We start from the raw sequence: 13,000 nt of genomic DNA, 5'->3' as shown, positions 1-13,000 counted from the left end.
AATATGTTGTAAAACAAACGTTTTGTCGTGCAAACAAAACTCTAATATAAATAATTTAGTTATAGATTATATGAAACATAGGAATATTCGGACAAACTCTTACAATCAATCATTAAATTGGGCATACATTATAAAATATTCGAACAATTTCTAAAAAATGTCAAAAACAAATGATTTCATTCTACAACATCCATGCATTTTTTAGGGCAACATGCAAAATGGATTACTTGATGAACCCAGACTTTTGCATTTTTAATTGAAATTTGCCATTTTTTTATAAGCGCTTTCTGTTTAATTTCGAAGAACTTCATGAGAAATCTCGCTGTTAGGCACTTGCATACATGTTTTATTTACGATTTACGTTAGCAGTAGGAAATGGACCAATTGTACTTATTCAATAATATTTATCTAGAGATCCGTAGTTTTATCGTATGCCAAAAATTGTGAATTCTAATTATGATTAATCAATATAATGTTGTAAATAGATATATATACATATGTATATGTGCAGAGTCAAATGATATGTTTAAACGAATGAAATAAAACTTTACCTATCTACTCCTCATCTGGGACCAGCAGATTAAGATTGGCACCACTGGCCAAACTGCCCATAAAGGTCTCTTCATCGCCACGGACCGACAACGATTCCCTTCCGGTGCATACCTTCTTTTCACGAATCATGCCCGTGCGTTCCCAGCGCGATCCCTTACAGCTGTTGCAGCTTTGTTTGGGTAACTTGAAGACGGTAGTGGTGCGATTCCCACAATCCTTGCACTGAAAGAAACGCTTCTCAGCGTCCACAACCTTAAGGGGATGCTTCTCTTCCTTGCAACGATCGGCAGCCGAGAACGCTGTATACTTGCACTTTTGGCAAATAACTGCCTTGCATGCCATTTTAAAGGTGTTTAACATTTTTTCCTCCATTGCCTCTTTGCGTTCTAGCTTGTTGAAGTATTCATCTTGGGCATCTTGTTCCTTCATCTTTACAAGATTTGAATGCGTCGATGTGGCGGCCATAATTTTCTCAATCCGGGACTTGCGCATCATTTCCCGATCGTCCTCTTCCAATTTCTGACGCTTGGCTGAATCGGAAAATTGCTCATGCAGTTCATCAATAGCCCGACGTTTCCCCGACTGTGTGCCACGCGTAGAGTTTGGATTAATCTTTTCCAGAGGCTGTTTTTTAAGAAGGGCCAAAGCTTTTAGTTTGGCGTTTTGGGCTTTTCGTGAACCAATATTAATATCAAAGTTGAAATTCTCGCTGCTTGAGAGCTTGGGTGTTAAACTGGTATCAAAGGAAAAGCCGCGATTTTGAAATTTCTCTGGCACACTGGGCGGAGTGCAGGGGGTACCAGCATTTGTTGGCTTTGATATTGGAGTAGTGTTTAGTTCATTATCCTTCTGAAAACGCTCATTTTCCTCTTTTAACAAACGTAAACGGTTCAGATCTTGATGTCTTTGCTTTGACGAAGCTTCGACAGCTCCAGCTAGTCGAGATGTGACCCCACCACGATCGGCATAGGGTATAGCAGAAGTTGGCTTCTTTGGTTGTGCGGTGTGATTCACTGTGTGAGCAAAAGGTGACACATCATAGCCAGCCAACTTGCTTAATCTATCCCTTTCCTTTGATATGAGCTTGGAGCTCTTACGGGCGGGAACAGCCGAAAATGAATTGCCAGCATAAAAAACCTCCGTCTTTCCTGTGAGAGTCGCAAACTATTAAACTGAAGAGATATACATAAAATTGTTAATGAAAAAACTTACCCAACACCTTATTTCTTAGCTCATTTAGTCCTCGACCCGAGGTGGCTGATTGTAGCTCCGATCTACGGGACATTTTACCATATTCCTGCTTTACATGAAATACACAGTAATCGCAATCGGTAAGATTAACTACTGCTGTGCATTTATCACCATTCTTTTTCACCGCTCGACAAGTGCCCAGATCCTTGGATTGTCCCAAAATCATAACTTTTTGTGAAGAGTCTATGGACAGACACGCCACATCGCTGCTGCCTGAACGCCTTTCGAAGATCGTCGGATTAAGCACAGCCAGGCACATGCCCTCCGCTGTCTTCCACAACGTTTTGTGAGCTTCCTTGAAGAGAAATAGTGACACAGTTTTCACCTCACCACGTAAGTCGGACAGGCGCCAGGTTGAATAGGGATCTCCTTTCTTTGTACTACGTACGGGCTGCTTGGATACTAATGCCCCGGCTATTACCCAATCTTTGGCCAAATCTCCGCGTTCTATGTGATTTGCCACACCCGAGAATTGTACAGCCTTCCGTCCAGACATGCGTTCCTGTAGCAAGGAACTCGATATCAGCGGATTGATCATACGTAAGCCAAACACAGGATCCGTGTAAACAGCAGAAGTGAGTGGAGAGTTGGATAATATGGGAGATGAAGCAGCTGCTTCCTGTACAGGTCGTTGAAATGAGCTACTCGTTGCCGTTCGCTTAATTGGATTATGAGGATTTTTTAGACGTAGTGCCTCCGGTGTCATTTGCACTGAATCGAGCGTTTTTAATTCCGAATCCACTTCTCGGGCTATCTTCAATTCATGCGCATGATCCCTCTGCTGCTTCAACTTCTGATTTATATCACTGCCATACTCATTATATTTCCTTTCAAGAAAATTTTTAACTTCCTCATCATCAGACGAATCCAATTCCTGCTCTTTGGCTAAACATTTCTCTTTCTCCTTTTTATTGGATTTGATCTTTGCAGATGCCTTTACATCTACCTCATAGCTAAGTGCATTGGCGAAACTGGTGTCTTCCCAATTCCGCAATTTTGGAGCCGAAGTCTTCATGGAAGATGTAGTTGCTGACTCTGCATCTTTTTTTCAGCTTCGGCCAACAGTTTCTCCAGTTGCAAAATTTCATCCTCATCCTCGATGCTCGTATCTGGTTGCGAAACGTTGGTTGCTGGAGTCATTTGGCTAAATAAAGGCTCTTAAGATTTTCACTATTTATTTTCCCGCGAATTTTTCCAAAATAGTGTTGTCAACATCTCAACAGGCGCAAATAATACTTTTTGGAAAAAATACCAAAAAAGGTTGAAAATCCTATTATAAAAAAATCCCGACTTTCCAGCCGATGCTTTGCAACACTACATATAACCTTCTTTAACACTGGTGACAACAAAACCAAAGGCTTTAATTTGCGAAAAAAATATAGGAAAATATAGTCAGAGTTAGTAAAGCAAAATAGATTCGTTACGCAGTGGCCAACAGGCACCAAAGTGCATATTCGTCAACAAGGTCCGAATACGACATCTTTTATTAGCCGAAATCAAACAAACGAGTAAAAAACAAAGTGCAAAAGTGGAAAAGAAGTCCCAGCAGCAGAATTGCAAAAAAAAAGGAAGAAGAGGGAGCACTACGACAACACGGCTCCTGTGTTTAAGAACAGTTTTATTGTTAATATTTGAATCACAAATCATTAAAGGGAAATTCACTTAACAGGTAAGAGTACACCCACAATTTTGCCTGTGCTGCGGCCATCGACTGTCATCGCTTAACCGCCTACGCTTGTTTGCACCTGGCCCATGCGGCTATTTGTCTATGCTGTTTTGCTTGCATTCCATTTTGCTTCAACCACAACCCATTGTCATTACAAAGCAAAATATATACATACATACATCTAATTTTTTATACCAAAAAATTATAATTTAAAGCGCATCTCGTGGCCATTTTATGGTTAGAAGCTATGCTTGAAGAGCCGAAAGCATGTGTGTGTGTGCTGATTACCCCTCCTCTCCACGTGCATTGCGATGTCATGTATGTGTGTGTGTGTGTGTGTGTGTGTCATGCTTTCATTAAACCACAACCTCTGCTGTTGCAATTTTTCTTTTGTTGTTGTTTTTGCTGTAAATGATGATAACCTTTCTCAGGGAGTGTTTTGTGATTTATATACATATGTGTATAGTTAACTGGAAATATTTTTGGCAGAGCAGAGCTATATCAGCTACATATGTACATATTAAGATTTTATTTTGCATTTTGCCCCACCTCCACTCACTGCCTGCCAACCTATACAATGATGCATCTCATTCTTGCTCACCGTTTCGCTCTCATTCTCTCTTGCATATGTATGCATGTCATCTGGCACGGTCAGTAGCCGGCATCCCCACCACACACAAACCCGCTTACATATTGCCGCCTCCTTGTGCCGCTATTAACAGTGTGTTTTTTTTTTTTTTTTTAATTTAATTTTTAACAATATTAGGCAAAAATGATTTTTGACCTTTTTCCATTTGTTTTTATTTCATTTTTGCTCTTACACGCACTAACACTCTTGCATACACGCACACACATCATTAAGCAGCATTTCAATGTTTCCTTGAAATTGAAATGTGTTTGTTGTTGTTGTCTATCTATCGTAGAATATTCGCGTGAAGGTGGATGCACTGTGTCTGTTGTTGTTCTTGCCTTGGCTTACCTCACTCGATCAATGCATGTTGAATGATTCTACGTGTGCTCCATAAGATATTACCGGTAGGTGGCAGTGGGTTATGGATGCTGGTAGTGGGAGTCTCTCTTCCTCTCTCTGGCTGTGTTTAACCTTCGCTTGCGAGCATCAATTACCAAGCCAAGTTTTGGCCTTATCACAACTGTATAATAGAAACTCATATAAATATAAGTTCGATTTCAATTTACTTGATTAATTTGCAGTCTTGATGTTTTGTTATTGCAGTGCTGCAACGATAAAGAAATGAATTCAAATATATTTCTGGGGACAGCAGAGAATGGACTGCGACATGATAAAATTGTTATACTTGATGCTGGAGCACAATATGGCAAGGTAAAAAATATTAAATCAATTCAATTAAAAAAAAAAATAAATAAAAACAGAACTTAGCTGGTTAAATGAAACTTCTCCATATCTTCTCTTAGGTTATCGATCGCAAGGTGCGCGAACTGCTAGTTGAATCGGATATACTTCCATTGGACACTCCGGCGGCAACTATACGCAATAATGGCTATCGTGGCATTATCATATCCGGGGGACCTAACTCCGTTTATGCTGAAGATGCTCCTACATATGATCCGGATCTGTTCAAACTGAAGATACCCATGCTGGGCATATGCTATGGAATGCAACTAATTAATAAAGAATTTGGTGGCACTGTTCTGAAAACGGATATACGAGAGGATGGCCAGCAAAATATTGAGATTGAAACCTCCTGTCCTTTGTTCAGGTGAGTGATGAGTTCGACTGAATTCATGTGTAGTGACTTATCAATGGCAGCATTAAGAAGGTGTTCAAGTCTATTGAACTTATTTGAACGCTGATACAATCCTGCTAAATCAAATTACATATATGCCAAGATCAGTTCAGTTTAATGAAGTCTATAAACTGGTTTACACGTGGCAGGACATAATTTTATGATATCAAATATTACGCCCTATTCTAATCCCTCTTCCTATTATTTACAGTCGTCTAAGCCGCACCCAATCTGTATTACTAACTCATGGTGACAGTGTTGAGCGTGTGGGTGAGAAACTGAAAGTGGGCGGTTGGTCAACAAATCGCATAGTCACAGCCGTTTATAATGAAGTGCTACGCATCTATGGCGTACAATTTCATCCCGAGGTGGATCTAACCATCAATGGCAAACAGATGCTATCGAATTTCCTATACGAAATCTGCGAATTGACTCCAAATTTCACCATGGGTAGTCGCAAAGATGAGTGCATACGCTATATACAGGAGAAAGTTGGCAGCAACAAGGTCTTGGTATGTAGCACAAAAGTTATAAATATATATATTCATCATCTTCATTCATGTTTTACCTTCCGGACGTTGTGCAGCTTTTAGTTAGCGGTGGAGTGGATTCCAGTGTATGTGCTGCTCTATTGCGGCGTGCTCTGCATCCTGGCCAGATAATTGCTGTGCATGTAGATAATGGTAAAAGCCTACTAAAATACGAATCCGAAATTTAATTAAAACGTTCTTTTTGTTGGTCACTAGGTTTCATGCGGCAGAACGAAAGTGAAAAGGTTGAGAGGTCTTTGCGTGAAATTGGCATCGATTTGATCGTGCGCAAAGAAGGCTATACGTTCCTCAAGGGCACCACGCAAGTAAAGAGGCCTGGCCAGTATTCTGTAGTGGAAACGCCAATGTTATGGCAGACTTTCAACCCGGAGGAGAAACGCAAGATAATTGGTGATATATTTGTAAAGGTTACCAATGATGTGGTGGCCGAATTGAAACTTAAGCCCGAGGAGGTCTTACTAGCCCAAGGAACCCTAAGGCCAGATCTAATCGAGTCCGCATCGAACTTGGTTAGCACGAATGCGGAAACAATAAAAACTCATCACAATGATACAGATTTGATAAGGTATGTAGTTAGAAGCCAAAATTATTTTTAATTATTGCCTGACCATTTATAAATAATTATGATTTGTTTTTTTTTTTTTTTAATAGAGAGCTGCGCAGTGCTGGCCGTGTCGTAGAACCATTGTGTGACTTTCACAAGGATGAAGTTCGCGATTTGGGTAATGATTTGGGTCTTCCACCAGAGTTGGTAGAGCGACAACCATTTCCAGGACCCGGTTTAGCTATACGTGTCCTATGTGCCGAGGAGGCATTTATGGAGAAAGATTATTCAGAGACTCAGGTATGTTAAAATAAAATTGTAACGTTATTGACGGTACAATTTCGATTATATATAATTTTTCTTATCTATAATCTTTATATCTTATCTTATCCCTTTGATCTTCACTTCAGGTTATAAGTCGTGTAATTGTAGATTATAAAAATAAGCTGCAAAAGAATCATGCACTAATCAATCGTGTGACTGGTGCCACTAGTGAGGCTGAGCAAAAAGAGCTAGTACGCATCTCGACAAACTTACAAATCCAGTCAACCTTGCTTCCAATTCGGTCAGTGGGAGTTCAGGGCGACAAACGAACCTATAGCTATGTAGTTGGTCTATCGACAAGACAACAAGAACCCAACTGGCAGGATTTGTTGTTCTTGGCAAAGATAATACCACGCATTTTGCATAATGTGAATCGAGTGTGTTACATTTTTGGTGAACCAGTGCAATATCTAGTCACTGATGTAACGCACACAACTCTTAACACAGTCGTGCTTAGCCAAATAAGAAAGGCCGATGCAATAGCCAACGAGGTAAGATTTGATTTTGTTTCTTACAACAGTTGGTTAGATATCTGCTTGATTTCTTTGTAGATTATCATGCAAGCAGGCCTGTATCGTAAAATCTCACAGATGCCTGTTGTCTTAATACCTGTACACTTTGATCGTGATCCCATTAATCGTACGCCATCGTGCAGAAGATCGGTGGTCTTAAGGCCATTCATAACAAATGATTTTATGACCGGAGTGCCAGCAGTGCCTGGATCTGTGCAACTGCCATTGCAAGTGAGTAAAATATGTACATTATTCAAATTGTAGCCACTTATATATTTTTTTTTATGTATATGAAAAGGTCCTGAATCAAATTGTACGCGATATATCCAAAATGGATGGAATCTCGAGAGTTTTATATGACTTGACAGCCAAGCCGCCGGGCACTACTGAGTGGGAATGATGCGTTGAAACCAAAATTACTCCTACAAAAACAATAACTATAACTACTAATTCTACAGCCATTTCATAGAAATATAAAAGAATATGATGAGAAGATTATCAAGATGAACAAACAACAAACCAACCAACAAACAATAAAGCCTTGATTTGGGTGGAGAAATAGCCAAAAAGAAAAGCCTTCGACGATATTTGCTGCACCTCAAACCACCACCACGCCCCTTTTCTTTTCCTTTCCCCGCCAGAATGATGGGCAAAGAGCCAATTGAGTGCCGCTTTTAAATCGAGAAACAAAATATAAGAGAAATAATAATAAAAAAAACTATTCAGGTTTATAATATCGATAATGATTTGTATGTGTGTGGGTGTGCATGCGTGTTTCTTTGTGTGTGTGTATGTGTGTGTACTAAAACTTTATCAACAAATGAGGGAAAAGGCAAACAATTTGCTCTTTAAAAACAAAAAATAAAAGGAAAAAACACTTATGTAAATTTATGCAGGTTTTTCTTTAATTTTTTTGTCATTGTTCCTTTTATAAAAAGGAATATAACCACAAAACAGAAAATTAAACAAAACAGTTAAATTACGCATTTTTTTAGTTATATAAATAAATAAACATACATATATTAAATATAAAAAAAATAAAACAAAATCAAATTCGAAAAAAAATGTACCATATTTACAAAATGCTTTCAAAATAGAATGAAAGTAAAATATAAAAAGAAAGAAAAAATAAAATTTATAAAAGGCAACCATAATATGCATATATACATACATGTATGTATATATACATTATATATAAAATTTATGATAAATATTGTAAGCTAAATTTATGAATTGTTATAATAATACAAAAACAAAAAACGCAAAAACGGAATGTAATAAAACGAAACAACAAAAATATTAACAAATTCCACAGTTTATTTACTGGCCCCAGTGTAATTACTAATTATTTGTGTAACTTTACGAAAAGCTTCAGGCGTAAAAATGAAATTATTTGAATAACTGTCACGCAAAGATTGGAGAGCCTTCAATTTGTGGGAATGCAATGGAGTAGTTTTTTTCTTAGTCCGCGAATATCTGATAGTGAGACTCTCCTGTCGCTGCCCACCACCTGATCCTATAGAACCGGAAGCACGTGCTGCGAGCTATTTAGAAAAAATATGATATTAACTTTTTTTCAGTATTTCTCTTGAACTCACATTTCGTAAAGATGTACTAGGAATACTTTCGCCTGCAACTCGCTTACGATCAAACATGTGATTTAAAAACTGGAATTTGTCCGAATATGAAAGTTTGGGTCTTAACTTATTCACAGTATTATTGAATCGCGCCTCTTGTTCGTGGATTTTTTCCCGTTGAACATTATATCGTAATTTATGGATTAAATATTTCCATTCATTAGGATCGGAATCGCGTTTCATTTTCCGTGCAATAAACTCCCAAACTTGCTCTTTCAATTCGAAATTAAAGAAGTCTTTATTACATTCATTCCACAAACACTCATGATCCTTATATAATTCAATTAACTTGAGATACTTTTTAACTTTCTTTTTAGATTCGAGTGAGGCAATAGTGGGAACGGAACTACTAGAACTTAACGCTTTTTGCATTGATGCACTGCTGGATTTATGCCTATGCCTGGGATACATTGTTATCTGAAAAAAAAAAATAATAATTCTCCAAAATTTTTCAATAAAACAATAGCACACTGTATAATTTGATCGAGACTTTAGTGAACAAACAAATTGTAACTTTTTTTTTTTTTTCCATATATTTTATCTTAGTTTAACAAGTACATATTTTAAACGATTATGCAAACAGAATGCGATATCTTCTGCATCCTACAGATTCGCTAAGAATCACAAATTACTTAATAATAACGTAAGTCTGAGGCAAACAGTTAGTAACGATAACAAAAACATGATTTCTTCTTGAAAATTCAATAAAACACTTGGAAATATCTACGAAAATAATCAGTGGGGTCTTAAAATGTTTTTCATTTGTGTTTAAATTCTTTTAACATATCAATTTCATTGATGATAATTGCTTTTAATTGGGATTATAATTATCATAGGGGTGCCAAGTGGAGACTCCATTCTCTGCGGTATGAAGGTAGTCGACGGATAATATTCTAGCTCGATTCTTGCTAGCACATTGATCTTTGCTGGAACTATTTTGGCATTCGTTACTCAAAGGTGGCTGCTGCAACGTCTCAGACGTTGTTTCAATCGACGTAGATTCTAGTTTCGTGGTGGCATCGCTGCAAGCTATCATATTTAATGTATCAACAAGAGCCTTGTCATGGACTCCATCGACGCGTCGTAACAGCACCAACTGTAAAGCCAACTGCAACATTTCTCTATTTATTTCTCTCTTTATTATGGCCGATTTCACGATGACTGTCATAAATTCATTTGGCATGGGAAAGCAATGGTTTTTGAATAAATCCGTTAATTCTGTCATGTAATCATACCAATTGGCCGAGGACAAAATGTTCAAAATGGCTTCTGTCAAGTCTTGGAACTTGGTTGCCTTGCTTGGCATCCAAAGATGTTGCATTATGCAACTCAAACCCTCCTCTTCCTTTCCAAAATGCTTAAAAGCCGTATATAGGTGGACTAAATAGGGGGCGCAGAATTCTTTATAAAGCCGGCAATCTACAACCGTTTGAATCAAGCATCTAAACAAACGACGGTTGGCAAATATATCGGCGAAGTGCGTTATATACTGTTTAAAAAGTATGCTGCTTTCTCTGAGAAATTCGTAACTGGAGATCAACTCGCTCTCATCGAGTCTCGTAAGACGTCTGACGACGTCGGGAACGCTTTGAGATTCATGATGACAATCCAGTTTCGAGCAATCAAGATCCAAATTTGGCCAACACTTAATACCAAGTATTTTGAGAATATTGCCGTTGTAATTATCAGTGGACACGCACTCTATATTATTACTCTCATTCGAATCTGACACTTGTGGCAACCGATATGGTGGAGCAAATACAGGACAATTTGTAGATGAACGACGGGCAGCCAAGGCCTGGGCTCTTTGTATATTAATATCATCTTGCGGGTTTCTGGAAACTGCAACTGGTTCCGAATTTGCAAGTGGTTGCGGATTTCTGGCAACTGCAACTGGTTCAGATTTAGGTTTAGGTTTCACTTCTGATGCCTTGTATAAAGATTGCATTACTTTTGGCTGCTCTTTTAGTTTCTGGAGATCTATTTCTATCTTCCTCTCTTCAACTACGTTTTGCTGCTCTTCTAGTTTCTGGAAATCTATTTCATTTTTTCTATCTCCAACTACTTTTGGCTGCTCTTTTAGTTTCTGTAGATCTATTTCTTTCTTTCTCTCACCCTGCTGCTGGTGCACACTTTTCATAGCTGGTTCATCATTTATCAAATCTTCTAAGTCATAACAGGATGCAGCCACTGAAAGCACATCATCATCATCATAGCTCAGTTCAATGTTTTCAGCGGCTTCCATCTCCAATGGGGTCTTATTTACTGTAGTGTCCTTTGATCTCTGATCCTCCAACATGAATTCCTTATTATGTTTATTTATGTCTGATGCTTCTGTTAGTTCCAATAATGCCCTGTTATCGAATAAAATTGTCTCAATTTTTTGCGGTTCACTTTTCACTTTCAACTGTTGATCATAATGTTCGAATTCACATAATGTGTCATTGTTTCCGCTTGAATCAAATACTAATGGCATATCCTCAGTTGATGAATTTATTATATCTATGCAATCGGTAATGTTTTCGACTTGTTTTTCATTTAATTCATAATCCAATTTATCTGGCATTTCAGCTTCCATATCCCGTAACCAGAGCTCTATTCCATTATCTACCTGCATATCTAGGTGATCGTTTGCCCCATTAGTGCAATTGAACATTTCAATTTCGCTCACCAAATTATTTTGCAAGATTTCACATAAATCTAAATTGACATCCGTAACTGGAGTAGTCATTTCCAAAGCATCGTCTATCAAAAGCTCTTCAACTTCAATATCATTAGTTGGACGTGTCGTAACATCAAATTTCTCTTCTTTCTTTTGGAAATTCATGTCGCCTGTAGCTGGAGGCATATTATACGTATGATCAATGCGTATGGAATTTAACATCAAAGGTGCGCACAATTTTCGTTGCACCGAGCCATTCAATTGGATAAATGGTCCATTCCTCTCAGCAATTTTTTTGCCGCCTGGCATCTTACGAGTATCCTTCTTCGGCAATTCTTTAGCTGGTGACAAATTAATTACCCCCGGTGCAATATGAGCTGCTTGCACTTCATGAATCTGTGGCAACAAAAGAAACTGGTTAAGTGATATTAATTCCAAAATTGAGCTTACAACTTTTACGCCAGAGTTCCTCGGTTTCCGCTGTGACGCTGCTAAGCGCTGTGCTTTCATCTCCGATTTTAGCTCTTTTCTCTTCTCCGCCAGCAGCGCTTCCAAATTTGCCTTTCTGTCCCGCTCAAATGCCTCATCGACTGGCAGACTTGCACGGAACTTTTCCTGACAATCATTATATTTGGCAATCGTTTTAGATGCTTCTGACATTTCTTCCCAATTTTCCGGCTCCGGAAGCTTGGCACTTATTGAGGGAGGACCCCGGCTACGTTTAGCTTTGGGCACGTGAGCCACGAAAGATTGTCTTGGCTTTTGTTCATTATTATTCGCACGTTTTTTCCAAACAGCTAAAGGAAGTGATTCTTCAGAATCATCCGAGTGTTCATGATGAAGGCTAAAACGACGCTTCATTCCAGTCAACGCAGTTTTTGGTTTTTGCCTCTCCGATGATGGCACCGTCACTAGTGTTCTTAAATCTTCCTAAAGTTAATAAACGAATTACTCATTAATGTAAGCTTTGCATTTTCGACTCTTACCTTTTTCAGCATTATTACAGATCGCGAATCCTCCCAACTCCTTAAAAACCGCTTATGATACTTTACCAATTCCGCATCCGAGAAGGATGCACCACATTGATAAACCATTTCCTCCCATAGTGCTTTTTTTTCTCGTTCGCGCATTTTAAATATTTGCTGGAGAAAAGATACAACTTTTTCAATGGCACGTGAAGGAACTTTTTTTTATGTTCCGTTAGTCTTGGCGATGGCACATATTGGGCGGCAAACAGGGTCGCCACTGTGCTTGGCGTCTTCGAATTGATCGATTTTTGACTTTATCGATGAGCAATGAACATCGATTATTTCTTTCCGCCAAAAGAACATTTTTGTAAACGACTTAAAAGGGGGTCTTGTGAATTTCTGCATACAATACCACGAAAAAAAAGATTTGCTTATCTGATATGTAATGAAAGAATACAGTAACTTCAATATATAATATAAATTAAAGTTCAATTTATCACTTTATTCGATTTTTTTCTGTTTCATTTTATTTAATTAATGAAGTTTATAAATTTAAAACGAATCCGA

General features: G+C 38.2%; 4 protein-coding genes and 1 non-coding gene across 7 annotated transcripts; 2 read left to right on the top strand and 3 right to left on the bottom strand.

The window, feature by feature from the left end:
* Nucleotides 1-319: 319 nt before the first annotated feature.
* Mcm10 (minichromosome maintenance 10 homolog) lies at nt 320-2,999 on the bottom strand. Its single transcript, XM_068294190.1, is given in 3 exon segments — nt 320-1,700; nt 1,765-2,850; nt 2,853-2,999. Coding segments are annotated over 3 exon segments (2,322 nt in total). The 5' UTR covers nt 2,944-2,999; the 3' UTR covers nt 320-555.
* Nucleotides 3,000-3,137: 138 nt separating this feature from the next.
* bur (GMP synthase burgundy) lies at nt 3,138-7,909 on the top strand. The gene is made up of 10 exons (XM_068294191.1): nt 3,138-3,472; nt 4,704-4,811; nt 4,904-5,208; nt 5,447-5,747; nt 5,822-5,918; nt 5,982-6,351; nt 6,438-6,630; nt 6,741-7,145; nt 7,206-7,397; nt 7,465-7,909. Exons 2-10 carry the CDS (start codon nt 4,722-4,724, stop codon nt 7,564-7,566), a joined length of 2,055 nt encoding a protein of 684 aa, XP_068150292.1. The 5' UTR covers nt 3,138-3,472; nt 4,704-4,721; the 3' UTR covers nt 7,567-7,909.
* Nucleotides 5,252-5,391, top strand: LOC137581604 (small Cajal body-specific RNA PsiU2-38.40.4). The gene has a single exon (XR_011033212.1). It is a non-coding gene; the product is annotated as a small Cajal body-specific RNA PsiU2-38.40.4 (non-coding RNA).
* Nucleotides 7,910-8,463: 554 nt separating the features above from the next.
* Nucleotides 8,464-9,257, bottom strand: LOC137580985 (uncharacterized). The gene is made up of 2 exons (XM_068295138.1): nt 8,765-9,257; nt 8,464-8,710 (listed from the first exon to the last, which is right to left on the bottom strand). The coding sequence occupies exons 1-2, from the start codon at nt 9,212-9,214 to the stop codon at nt 8,483-8,485; spliced, it is 678 nt and encodes a 225-aa protein (XP_068151239.1). The 5' UTR covers nt 9,215-9,257; the 3' UTR covers nt 8,464-8,482.
* Nucleotides 9,258-9,278: 21 nt separating this feature from the next.
* Nucleotides 9,279-12,694, bottom strand: del (deadlock). 3 transcript variants are annotated; one of them, XM_068295135.1, is made up of 3 exons: nt 12,452-12,694; nt 11,916-12,395; nt 9,279-11,861 (listed from the first exon to the last, which is right to left on the bottom strand). In XM_068295135.1, exons 1-3 carry the CDS (start codon nt 12,593-12,595, stop codon nt 9,615-9,617), a joined length of 2,871 nt encoding a protein of 956 aa, XP_068151236.1. In that variant the 5' UTR covers nt 12,596-12,694; the 3' UTR covers nt 9,279-9,614. The 3 variants fall into 3 exon arrangements, with proteins under 3 accessions (XP_068151236.1, XP_068151237.1, XP_068151238.1); XM_068295136.1 differs by having other exon boundaries at nt 11,919-12,395; XM_068295137.1 differs by having other exon boundaries at nt 11,925-12,395; nt 12,452-12,693.
* Between the last annotated feature and the right edge of the window lie 306 nt (nt 12,695-13,000).

This window comes from Drosophila tropicalis, unplaced genomic scaffold (assembly GCF_018151085.1).
Source record: "Drosophila tropicalis isolate 14030-0801.00 unplaced genomic scaffold, ASM1815108v1 contig_845, whole genome shotgun sequence".
In the NCBI taxonomy this organism is placed as follows: Eukaryota; Metazoa; Arthropoda; class Insecta; order Diptera; family Drosophilidae; genus Drosophila; species Drosophila tropicalis.
The sequence above is the reverse complement of the archived record's forward strand: the minus strand, read 5'-3'. Positions and strand labels throughout refer to the sequence as shown.